This window comes from Asparagus officinalis, chromosome 4 (genome assembly GCF_001876935.1).
Source record: "Asparagus officinalis chromosome 4, Aspof.V1, whole genome shotgun sequence".
Lineage (NCBI taxonomy): Eukaryota > Viridiplantae > Streptophyta > Magnoliopsida > Asparagales > Asparagaceae > Asparagus > Asparagus officinalis.
Window position 1 is genome coordinate 9,340,409 of NC_033797.1, and position 13,457 is coordinate 9,353,865.

The window sequence follows — 13,457 nt, forward strand, 5'->3', positions numbered from 1 at the left end:
GGCCGGAGTGGATTAGGGTTTCGATCTCGTCGATGTCGGACTGGGAGGAGGCGTGGAGGGGGACTGTGTCGGAGTTCGACATGGCGGAGTTCTAGGGTTTCGGATTTGGGGGTAGATTTGGTGGAGACCTGAAGGAGATCTAGGGCTTTTTTTTTTAAGGGGAGATCACCATGAATGAGGTCGAGCTGAGAGTCTGAAGGATTTGAAGGAGTCGAGATTAAGTATCGATCGTTTTGTAGAAAAGTCCGTGATAATATTATTTTAGCAGTTAACTGTTAAAATTGCATCTAACAAAAAAAATTGTGGATCTAAATAAATCATATGACGGATTAATGAGAGACAAATCCATAAAATCGGTGTTTATAGATGTGATATGAGAAAATATTTTGTTTCTGTAGAGAATTTGTCGGATTATAGTGAATGAGTATAGAACTCATTTCCAACGATACAACTGTAACATAATACTTTAACATATTATGGTGTTTTCCTTGTTGTGTTTTTGTAAAAAAACACTATGGTGTTGTGTTTTTTCCCTTAAAATGTTTTCTAAACACCATGTTAAGTATTTTTGGTCAACACTAGTTTGACCCATTATAACATTAGTATTAAACATATTATTAATATATTATATATTAGTTATAATAATATATTGTAAATAAAATAAAATATTTAGTTTATATTATTATAGTATTATAAATATTAAATGTAATGTAATATAATATTATATAATGTATTATAATATTATATTGTACTTTATGAGTTATATTATATTATAATTATTACATGTTATTTTCAAATAATTATATATTTAATTATTTTATTATATCAATTTGTTATTGTTATATATTATATTAATATTTTTATAATAATGTTATTTTATTATTAATATAATATAATATTATACTATTATTAATATAATATAATATTATACTATTATAATATTATACTATTATTCATATAATATAATATTATTAATAATGTTAATATTATGTTATTACTAGTATGTTATTAATAAATTAATATATTATAAATATTTCAATATTACATAATATATTATAGTTTCTAATATGTTAGAGTTTATTAATAGTACTTTAATAATACATTAGTATTTATGATATAAATAAATATTACTATATTATGAATATATAATTTTTACATTGACATTTGTTATCAATAAATTATTTTATTATTAAAAACTATTTTACTTTATAATAAATTATATTAATTATTACATAATATATTAATATTTTATATATTATATTACAAAAGTACTATACAACATGTTATTATAATATTATTATTATATTGTTATGTTATTATTATATAATATTTAATAATTATTACTTTATTAAAATTTATTTTTTTAAAAGTTAATAATATTATAGCGATTATACTATTGTATAGTATATTATTATATCATTATTATATTATTATTTACTATCAATAATTTTTTTTATTTTTTTATTATTATTTAGTTATTATATAATACATTATTAACATATTAAATATTGGTATTTAATATGTTATTATATTATTATATAAGATATTTTATTTATTATATATTTATATTATTTAATATATATTACTAATATATGAAATTAACTATAATATAATAAGCATGTTGATAATAACTCTATATTAAATACATTTAATATATCATATTAGATATTATATTAACACATTTTCAAACTCAAAACCAAAACACCAAACTTAAAGCACCTAAAATGTGTTTTGATATAAGTGTTGTGTTTTTGGTTTGAGGATGATTTAGCTCAAAAAATACTATGGTTTCCAAACGCGTGGCGTTTTATTTTTGGCAAAAACACAATGGAAACAAGTAAAACACCATGGTATCCAAACAGAGCCTTATCAATTACAAAAGCTGATATGAGTACAAATATGCCTCTTTAAGAAAAACTCATTTTCATACTAGGATATAAAGAAAAATGTAAGTGGTAATTACGACAAGAATATAAATGGATATGAGGGGAAAAACGGATAAAATTAAAAAAAATATATAGATTATAAGATGCAACCACCGGTGAGGATTACTTCTAAAAGTAAAAACAAATGTTAAAACTTTTGCATACCCATTTTTCCCATTACAAATTTCCTAATTCAAATTTTATCCTATTTTTTTCCCTATTTTGATCTTTCCTGTAATCTTTGTTTATTAAATTATTAGTATTAGTATTATTAATTGTTATTAATTAATAGATTAATAATTGAAAAGCAAAACATCAATCCTATCCTATCCCCTTTGATAACGCCTCTTTCTTCCCTTCGTTACCCGCTTTCTCGCCTGCTCCTCTCTCCCTCTCTCTCTCTCCGTCTCTTAATTAAATCGACATTCGGCCTCCTCGCTTCAACTTCCTCTGTTTCTCAATGACAACGCTCTCTCTAAATTCCTCCTCAATCTCTCTCTCCTCAGCCCCTCTTTCCCATCTCTCTCTAAATTATTTCGACGGCCAACCTCCTCACCTCAATTTATTTCATTTTCAACACTTGACAACCGTTACTATAATTGGTAATAATTTCTAGGGCTTTCCAATCCTCATCCCCATCCCCACAGACTAAAATTTAGGTTATTTTGTGATGAAAAATTCCTTAAGGACCCAAAATATGGGACCAATAGGAGGGACAAGTGAGGTGTCCCCTCCTATTGGATAATGAGTTGGTCATCATTAATGATGGTCAACTCATTATCCAATAAGAGGGGGGACACCTCACTTGTTCCACCTATTGGTCCCATATTTTGGGTCCCTGTAGCAAAACTCTTTTGTGATTCTATAAGTACGTATTGCTTCAATTTTGATGGAGCAAGAAAGGTGTTTATTTCCAATTGTAGGTACGAGTATTGGTTATTCTTTTTACCTTATTTTAATTTTAATAATTTCTTGTATTATTATTGTTGGTTGATTGATTGATGGCTTACCTTTTTTGGTATTCATGATTGTTGATGTCAGGGGTTTGAGATTGATAGGAGTAGTAGAAAGCTACCAAGGTAAATAAATTTTTTAATCTTTATTATTAGCCTGAATACTTGAGTTTTCTGCAATTAGCTGAAGTCATTGAATTTACTGTGATTTATGGTAGGCATGTGAGCTTATTTTTTCCCCTTCCGAGTTAAATTTTCTGTTAGTTTTTGAGTGGAGAGTAAAGATATTTTGGTTTCCTTCGGAGCGTGTAAGGATAAATTTTCTCAGCCTGCATAAAAGTCTAATTATTACTTTGATGCTTTTTTTTAATTTTGATCACAACTGGGACGAATGCATAAATTTTTGTTTAGGAATATTTTCGCATTTGTTGTTTTAACATAATATGGTGTTGTTGTTTGTTGATATTTAATTTTTTATTTGTTCATGTAGTTCTATATCATATAGGAACTATATTTCTTATAATATGGTGCTTGTAGTATGACTTGACACTCACGTCACCCTAGACATCCATCTGATGCGTTCTTTAGATTCCCAGAATTTTACTCCATTAGCTAACCCTTTAGTAGCCAAGCAAATTCAAACTTCAGAACAACATTAGCAGACTGCCTTGATTGACTTAAAAACAACCAGAGTCACAATAATTTTATTTCAAATGATAAAATAACATTGCGGATCAAATTAAAAATTTCATGGATTTGTTTAGTTCTGAGGGATATCACTTCCTTGTTAATTGAACTAGGCAAGGTTGTTTGAGCAAGCATATCAGGAATGAGTTGGATGGATGTGCTATTTTATGTTTATTACTTCTTCTATTGTCGAGGGATTGTGCTTTATGTCCTGTCACCTACGATGGGAAGGCCCATTCTCGTATATGAGGCAACGGCCATCTGTTATCCGAGTGGACCTGACCGGCATTAATGAACCGTATTTATGAGTTCGCAGATCGATGAAGTGTCTGTCCGATCACTCGTACTGTGCGTTGCTTGTATTTGGTGACTGATGCACGTGGATATGAACAATTTAAGATCATTAACATTGATACTTGAACTGAGTTTTTTATTTTATCCCTTTTGCCCTTTTGTTATTTGAGTGATTATGCTTATACATGACATACACATTGATTCTTTATAGACTGTGTACCTACATTAATTCTGCAAATTTTGTGGCTTCAGATTGTTGTCCTTCCATGTTTGCTTGCCCGTGCAAATGAATATTTGTCTACTCTGCAGCAGAATATATAGAATGTAGTTCGTTTGCAGTACTAGCTTATAAAAGAGGATAATTGTTTGTTTCTTGTTCCAATTTATATATTCTTAATTTATTTGGTTAATTACATATTCTTAATTTGTTTGGGTGATTAAATCATTATTGACTTAGTTAAAGTTTCATATCTTTGCCTTTTTAACTCGTAACAGATGATGAAACGTACAACACGCAAATCAGTTCCCAAACCTTATGAGTTTAAAAATTTTACTAATGACAAAAATATTATTGATATTTCATCAAGTGACGATGAAGGCGAGAAAAGAAAGATGTTAAATAAGGGTCACTCAACCAACAAGCAAGCAATTGGTACTTCAGCTTGACTTTATGATGATGATGAAGAACCATCGATTGAGGAGTATTATGATGATGATGAGGAGAGCTCTTATGAAGTTAACAAATAAATAAATAAATAAAGGTTGAGGATTCAGATCCTGATGATATACCTAGCAAAAATGCTCATACTATTGCTGAAGTTAATGTTTCTTTTGCTGCTAAGATCAAAGACGAAAAAGAAGCGAATAAATTGTTTACTGAAGCTATAGGCATTCTGGCAACTATCTGGAAATTTTGTCAGGAGAAAAAAAAAAAAGAGTTAACACGGGTCTTAGAAAAAAGATGTCAAAGTCAATAAAATAAATTTAAGTTTATGAGTTTGTGAGTCGTAGTGTTGGAAAATTTCATAAACTTCAGTTGTTTTTATCAGCTTTAATTATGTGACAAAAAACTTATGTTTAGCTCTTTATGTTTCTTTAACATCGACTTTATGAATGATATGTTTTTGTGTGTTAAATATGTGTGGTCAATTTTGTATGTTGCATCAATGATATTCCAATTTTATTCATTTACGATTTATGATTTATGATTATGGTTATTGTTATGATAAGATATGGTTTTCAAATTTATTAGTTCATCTTCAGAGATTCACAATTTTTTTGGCCATTGAGAACACATGTGGGATGTCTATATGCTATTATTACAACTGCTGCTTTATTGAGCCACATGAGTCCATGACATGCCAATAGCTATATACTATCTAAACCTCAAATGCTCAGTGATTGGATATTAAGCTTTACATGTTATAATTTTGTACTATTCAAGGGTATTGGTACTGTATAAATAAATGAATCACTTTCTGTTTTGCTTGTAAATGTGCAAAGGATTCTTATTCTTTTTTGTTTTGCATGGGTAGCTGTTACTGGTACAAACAAAGCTGCTTCTAGCAGCACTTCCTTGAACATGAGAAAGCTTGTTGAGGAAATAGAGAATCTTACCCGTGAGTGTTTTTTTACTCTGCTAATGTTTTAAGTTTATCCACCTTGCTCTTTTGGCTTTCTTTCATTTATTTCTCATCAGTGTGTCTACATGTAAGCGTGCAGAGAAACATCCTAAAACCTTCACGTGTATGTGTATATGCATGCACGTTCGATTGTTTGCATTCACATCTACTATATCTCCTCTTCTTAAAGACCTTCCATGAATTGAATATATTCAGGGCTTGTGTCTGATTATTTTTGTTAGTAAACATCTACTTGTGAAAATACTCAGCATTTCTTTCATGCAATTTACTCTCATGCTGCCATATATCTTATGCCCATTAAGAGTATCTTTGCAAATGTTTATTTGTGTATTGTTTGCCTCATTTATAATATTAGCACTTGATATTTTTAAGCATCCTTTTGAGCATCAAACAACATTTGCATACTACTTTAGGGTATAGTTTTGTCTGCTCATTACGTGAAGGTTGTCCATCTATACGAAGCCATCTCCATGTTCACCAATAATCTGTCTTTGACTTGTGCATAGTTGGATATTCCATAGCCATTGAGATGGAGAAAACTCAATAAGAAACTGTTTCATGTGTGTGTATGTGTATATGTATGCATGTCCGATTGTTTGCATTTACATCTACTATATCTCCTCTTCTCAAAGACCTTCCATGAATTGAATATATTCAGGGGCTTTTGTCTGGTTATTTTTGTTAGTAAACATTTAAAAGTGCAGGTGAAACATGTTAAAAATGCATGAATATATAACTGCTACTAAAAAAACATGAAGTTATTAAAAAATTAAGGGTTAATTGCACCTTGATGCTCTAAAGGCTTACCAATTGTTAGCTTTAATACACTGAATGCACTTTTGCCCAAAAAGTACCCCAAAATTCATAGTTATTCAACTTTGGTACATTCCATTATATTGCTATCTAGAATTATGTTTAAACACGACATTTGAATTCTATACCCCAAGACTGAAAAGATTTTCCCCAGGAATCCCTTTCTTCCTCCTTCTCAACATTAAACCCATTAAAATAGTGGAAATTTTGTGTATTATCACTTATTCATAATGTAGAGAAAGCTTTTTGAAGTTTAGGGTGATAATGGAATGAGATTTAAATGTAGGTTTTTGAGATTTTGTTAGTGGGTTTTTGTTAGTGGATTTAAATGTAGGTTTAGGTCATGTTATATGTTTCTTTATGTGTTTGAAGCTTATGGAATTTCAGGGGTTTTTTCTTAAACACTACTAAGGCAAATTCGAGAATTGTTGAATAGTTTGCTTTTTATAACTGCAAAAAACAATAATATAAGCCCATTTAACCTGAATCTACAAGCCACATGCGTGCTTCATGTGAATTTGTAAAAATCTGCTGTATTATGATGATTGTCATTTAATATGAAGAGATAGATATCTTTTTCAAGTTAGGCATATTTACAATTAACTTTTTAAAATTTAAATCTATAACATCCAATAAGATATCAAGATTTCTTTGAAGGCTTACCAGAAGTCTACCTGAATTTGTACTTGCCTCAAACACATTTTTCCCCTAAACTAAAAGGCATGTTTCACTCTGCAAATTTTGCAACCATTGGTTGAACAGAGTAGAACCAATAGCATTCCTGTCATAGGGTATTACAATGTCAAAGCAATCATAATAGTAACATACATATAAATTGTTAGACCTATGTAGGCATCGAAAATTGCCCATAGGTCTTCACGAACAGCTCAGTGTTAAAGAACGACGATGAACGTCACTATCCGATCCACAGGAGTTCGATTGATGTCGATGAACGATTGAAGCAAATCGACAAACTACGAAGGCACGAGCTAATCGGGAACCCTGCGGTGTTTACAAAAGGAACAACGTCCTCCATATCTCGTTCATCCTACAGATAATCCAACCATCAGAGCGGGTAGAACTCTTCGTCAGGCTTCCAACGCACTTGGAATCACTCAAATCCGAGTTCGGACGAAGAATTTACGGCGGAAACAATCAAACATACACAACGGAGCGTCTCAGGCTGAACTGGGACACCCGGGGTGTCTCGGGAAAGTCGAAACACCCCAGGGGTGTCTCGGCCAAGCCGAAACACCCCAGGGGTGTCTAGGCACCCTAGGTGCCCCCATTGCCTATAAATAGCAACCTAAGGCCTCATTTTTGGAGGATCTGGATTTTTAGAGAGTTGGCGAAGCCCTGCTGCAGTGAAGAGTGGTCGAGCACTTCAACACAAGGGAGTTCTTCATCAGATCCACATCACCCGCATCCGTTCCTTAGCATTACCCCTCGTCGGTAATCCTAAGAAGAGCAAATATCTCGCTTTATCCGAGATAGGCGCTTCAAGTTTCTAGATCTCCTCGCGGATCAACGAAGCTCTGCCCGAATTTTCTGGATCAGATCAGATTTCCAGGTAGTCCACGGATATCGACGTCCCCGTCACAGGCTAAAGACCCACGCAAGCAAGAGACGATAAACGGATCTTGTGTTTATTTTCAAGAAAGTTATAATTTTTATTTTTGTTATTTGAATTCATTTGTAACGTTTGAAGTTTTTAATGAAATCAATGATGAAGGCAACTTTCGACGAAAACAAACTGGCGACCACAGTGGGAGCCAACAACGTGGTCGAGACCGCAGATCCGGACTTCTCCTCCGCCGAGAAGATGGCTACTGAAGACGCTCCAGCATTGTCAAAGAGAGCACGCCAAAGACGGCGTCAACGCCTTGCTCGTCAGCTGGCCAAGGCTTTGGAGCCGATGGACGGGATCCGCTATAATGTGGATCTAAAATCCAGGCAGCGTCGGGAACAATAACGGCAAACAACCAACTCCTCCTCCAAGACAGAAACGAACGAATGGGTTCGTGTCAAGAGGACCCGCTCCACCCTCGAGGAGCGAATCAAGAAGCGTCGAGCATTGCTCGTACATGCCCGAGCCCTTTTGCAGAAAGCGAAAGAAATGCAGAGGGGAGAAGCAGTGGAGAAGCCGCCTAAGCGCAAGCAAGTTTGGGTGCCAAAGATAAAACCATCACTTAAGGCAAAAGTAGGCGGAGTTATCATCCAGCCTATTTCAAATTCAGATCCCGTTTCCCCTGTACCCGCGCCTCCGACGGAGTCAGGAAAGAACGTGGATCTCACTAAATCCAGGGGTCCTTTGAAGGGTCGCCTCGATCCCGAAGATCGAGGTAAAGCACCCGTCAAGGAGCGATTGGGACCGTTGAAAAGTCCCCAAACAACAGTCAAGACTGGGGGTCGTACTAACAAAGGGAAAGCCCCTATTACCGACCGCATTGGATTGCGAGTCGAAGTTCAAGAGCCCGTTGGACTTTCACGCTCTTAAAGGCGTAAGAGTGAACGAGTGACTCTTGGAGACGCTAATAAAGCGTCGTATCCCCAGAGAAAAACACATTCGTCTGATGATGATGGTGTTATACCTGGGAGGTCATGCCAACACTCTATGGGTTGCTCCAGTTATCAAACTGATGAGTTGTACTATAGAGCTGGGGGTGCGGGTAAGTCTCGAAAGAGAGATACTCGAAACACAGAATCCCACTGTCCGTGTGCCAACATAATCAAGGCGGTGCTGTCGGAATGCTGCTGCGCTAAAACCCCAAGGAGAGTTTCGGTGTTCGAAAGAATTTCTATCGGAACGTCCGAGACCAAGCCAAGGCGTTTCTGTAGGAAGAAGCATGTTCGCCAAGAGGACGAGTTCCTGGAGGTGTCTGCTAATATGACCGGCAGAGGGAAATCGACACGACACTCTAGCTCAGATCAGTTTGCCGATGTATCCCGGCGTATGACTCGGTTGCGGTCAGGAATCAATAAGCGAAAGAATTACCAAAAGATGCAAAAGGGACTTCCTTTGGAAGAGGAGGTGTCAGATGCTGGTTCAGACTCCTACTCGGCTATAGCATCCGATGACACGGCGTCTAGTGCGGGACAGCCCTACGAATCACTTATGATCAGCGCCGAACAAGTAAGCAAGATGCTTGAAGAGGCCCTGACTAAGCAGAAGGAAACTTTCAAATTCGAGATGGAGATGGCCATGCAGCAGATGAGAGAGATGCATGACCAGCAAATCGTGACACTAACAACTCACCAAGGAGAACCCAGTCGTGGCAATAATCCGAATCAACAGGAGAATGAACGGGAAGAGGATAATGTCAACATAAATATCCCTCCTGTCAACAACAATGGCGGAGGCGGTCCCTCGGATGATAATGCGAAGGAAGACCATGTTACCTCTCCCCGAAGCCACTCGAAGACAAATACGAGTGAAGACAAGAAAATGAAGGACTTGGAGAGCAAAATCAACGCGTTGATGAATGCTCAAGAGGTAAAGAGATCCGGTATACCATGTCCATACCCAAGGGAGTGGGAATCAATTCCATATCCGGCAAAGTTTAATTTAATCAACTTTACGCCGTTTGATGGAAAGGGTTCCCCTACCCAACACTTAATATATTTTAAGTCTCACTTAGGAATAATCTCCAGCAATGAACCCTTAATGTTGCGGTCATTCGTGGGCACTCTTCGCGGAGCAGCCTTCGATTGGTATCGTCGCCTCAAACCGGGGAGTATCAGCAGTTGGGATGATATGGAGGATATGTTTCTGACGAACTTCTTCGACGACGACACCGAGATTTCAATCGGCACACTATTTGACGAGAAGCAGAAAAATGGTGAGACGGTCGAAAACTTCGTGAAGAGATTCCGAAACAAAGCAATGAATTGCAGGGATCCGGTCAGTGAAGACTTTATCCTCGAAACTTGTCACAATAACCTTTCATTGGACATCCTCGAAACTATGGGAATGGCACCGCCAAAGACCTGGAAGGATTTAAAGGTGCGAGGAGAACGAGCCGAGCGATTCCTTAAAAGGAAGAAGGTGGAAAGGGGCCAAATAGCTAATAATGCCCCGCAACAGAACTTTGTCCCTAAGGGAAAAGCACATGCGAATGCTGTGGACGCGAATCAAACATTCGAAGTGCAAGCGTAACCGCAACAGCAGCAACAAAAGGCGCCTCAACAATCAAGGTCACAACAGCAATCCCGAAGGCAGCAAAAGACTTCGGGTCCGAGACTCCAAAGAGAGTATTCCTTCAAGGACGAAGACGTTCCAGCCATCTTCGAATCCCTCCTTGAAAACAACAAGATCAAGCTACCACCTATCGTCAATCAGGAGGAAGCTGACAATACTGCGGATCCGAAGTACTGCGCATATCACAGGAGGATCCTTCATCCCACCAAGGCGTGCTTTACTTTAAAGAACAGCATCCAAATCCTGATTGAAGCCGGCGTTATAACGCTAGGGTAAGCCATTTGAGAACGGTAAGACTTCGACAGAGTATACGAGTATAAACTGCTTCTCAAGACTCCGACAGAGTATACGAGTATAAACTGCTTCTCAAGACTCCGACAGAGTATACGAGTATAAACTGTTTCTCAACACTCCGAAGAGTATACGAGTATAAACTGCTTCTCAATCCTCCAACAGGTGCATGAGGTTAAACTGCTCCCTACATACTCCAATAGGTATATGAGTCTAAACTGTTTCCCACTTTTGACGGGAAGTTCCTGGAGAATATTACGCTAATATTCTTAAGGATAACCCGGTCAGGTAACTGAGAATAATGTCCGACCAGTTCCGTAGAGGAAGCTGGGAGTGGACGATTTATGTAACGGGAAGTTCCTAGAGAATCATATATTCTCAAGGATAACCTGAACATGCGATTGAGGATAACGTACTCCTCGTTACGCCCAGTTTTGCAAGAAAGCTGGGGGTGGGTAATTCGTGTAACGGGAAGTTTCCGAAAGAATGTTAATACTCTTAGGGATCACCCGATCAATATGAACAAAGTGATGAACATTAAGTCCCCTACCGATCAGACTAATTGACAGTGGGACCACCAAATTCTATCAAGTTCAATCCATTCAAACTTCCGCTATGTTCGTGCACTCAACACTTTCATAGTTAGAGTCCGGATATAATCTGGTCAAACCTTCATACAGTTAGGACCACAACCAAAATCTCCTCTCGATTCTACCAATGAACGAGAGGTCCACAAATCGAGCGATCAAACCTTCCTACAGTTAGGATTGTCTCAAACCTCCCAATTGGTCAAACCTTCTTACAGTTAAGACCACAGTCAAAATCTCCTCTCGATTCCTCCAATGAACGAGAGGTCCACTTTTAAAATCGAGTGATCAAACCTTCCTACAGTTAGGGTCATCTCAAACTCCTGCTTGGTCAAACCTTCCTACAGTTAGGACCAAACCATAAATTCACTCTCGATAAACGAGAAATTCACCTTTAGTTCGGTAATCAAACCTTCTGACAGTTAAAATTATCCGAATTTTTCGATTCTCGGAGTGGAGGTCCCACTCCTAGTTTCATCTTTCCGGATTCTGGGGGTGGAGATCCCACCCCGAGTCTCCTTTCCAGCTGAAGATAGAATATAAAATTCTTCTTCTTCAGTGTCGGGAGATAGAATATAAAATTATTCATCTCCCATTTTCGGGTTCGTCTTTGCCCCAAGAGAAGACACCACCTTTTTCAACTCCCAAAATCTGTGCCTCACATGTACAGGGAATTTTATCCCGAATCCTAAGTAGGGATAAGTCAATGCCTAACACGCATTGCCGGTTTAGTCTTTCTCCGAAGAAGAAGACATCAGAGTTCGATTCTGGGGTATTCTATCCCGAATCCTAAGTAGGGATAAGTCAACGCCTAACACGCGTTGTCGGTTTAGTCTTTCACCGATTGAAGAAGACATCAGAATTCCAGTCTGGGGAATTTCATCCCGAAGCCTAAGGAGGGATGAGTCAGCGCCTAATACGCGTTGCCGGTTTAGTCTTTCACCGATTGAAGAAGACACCAGAATTCCAGTTTAGGAAGTTTATCCCGAATCCTAAGCAGGGATAAGTCTGCGCCTAACACGCGCAAGGACAAAAGACCACATATTCAATATTATGGCAGGTTGTTATTAATAACACCATAATCCGTGCCTCACACGCACGGGGAATTTTATCCCGAAACCTAAGCAGGGATAAGTCAACGCCTGACACACGTTGCCCGTTTAGTCTTTTACCGATAGAAGAAGACACCAGAATCCGAGTCTGGGGATTTTTATCCTGAATCCTAAGTAAGAATAAGTCAGTGCCTAACACGCGTTGCCGGGTAGTCTATTCCCGTGAGAAAGACGAAGTCTACGTATTCAATGTCGTAGCACTAAAAGAGTTAACTCTTTTAGCACAACGTTATGTGCAGAACGGATCTAAACAATCTGCATGCTAGCCCGACTCAAACGGTAGTCGGTAAAGGCTCATCAAACCCGTTGAGGGCTGAGAATTTGCCAAAAATTCTATAAGTACGAGTCATCAATGCATCAGCTCTGTTAGTTGGTCTCGTGACTCGATTATCCAACAACATTAAAATAAGATCCACAAATGCAGATGAATCAGCTTTAACAGTTGGTCCTGCAGCCCCGACATTTGAGACCGCTATGCTCCAATACCTTAAGAGCTTAAACTGTGTATACTCCAGCAAACGTACGAGTATAAACTGTGTTAATGGCGATCCGAAACCCTAGGTCAACGCCGGTCAACGCGTTGCGACAAAAAAAAATCAATATTCGACGTTCGAAACCCTAAGGTCAACGCCGGTCAACGCGTAACCCTAGGTCAACGCCAGTCAACGCATTGCGACCAAAGTCAACGTTCGAGGATTCGAAATCCACACGAGTCAACGTTCGACGATTCGAAACCCTAGGGTCGACGCTGATCAACGCGTAACCTTAGGTCAACGCCAGTCAACGCGTTGTGACAAGAAGTCAACATACGGTGATCTGAAACCCTAAGTCATCACAATGTGACGGAGGTAGTCAGTTCAAAGTCAACTCAATGACACGAGCCAAACTCAATTCATCAGCTGTAGACTCGAGACTCCGACGACGGCCAAGCGATAAACACAGCGCCGGAAGAAC

At 37.6% G+C, this 13,457-nt stretch overlaps 1 protein-coding gene and 1 long non-coding RNA gene across 4 annotated transcripts in view; one reads left to right on the plus strand and one right to left on the minus strand.

Moving 5' to 3' along the window:
- Positions 1–202, minus strand: part of LOC109836557 (protein YIPF6 homolog) — a 14,889-nt gene extending 14,687 nt beyond the window's left edge. Inside the window, exon 1 of the mRNA XM_020404485.1 lies at positions 1–202. This exon is cut by the window's left edge and continues 443 nt beyond it. Coding sequence (XP_020260074.1) covers positions 1–82 — 82 coding nt within the window. The 5' untranslated portion in view covers positions 83–202.
- LOC109836558 overlaps positions 2,274–13,457 on the plus strand; it is a 17,263-nt gene continuing 6,079 nt past the window's right edge. Inside the window, exons 1-3 of one of the 3 annotated variants that reach the window (XR_002246011.1) lie at positions 2,274–2,527; positions 2,967–3,004; positions 5,395–5,478. This is a non-coding gene — a long non-coding RNA (uncharacterized LOC109836558). Of the gene's footprint in view, positions 2,528–2,703; positions 2,849–2,966; positions 3,005–5,394; positions 5,479–13,457 lie in introns of those variants that run through there. The other 2 variants (XR_002246010.1, XR_002246012.1) reach the window with 2 other exon arrangements.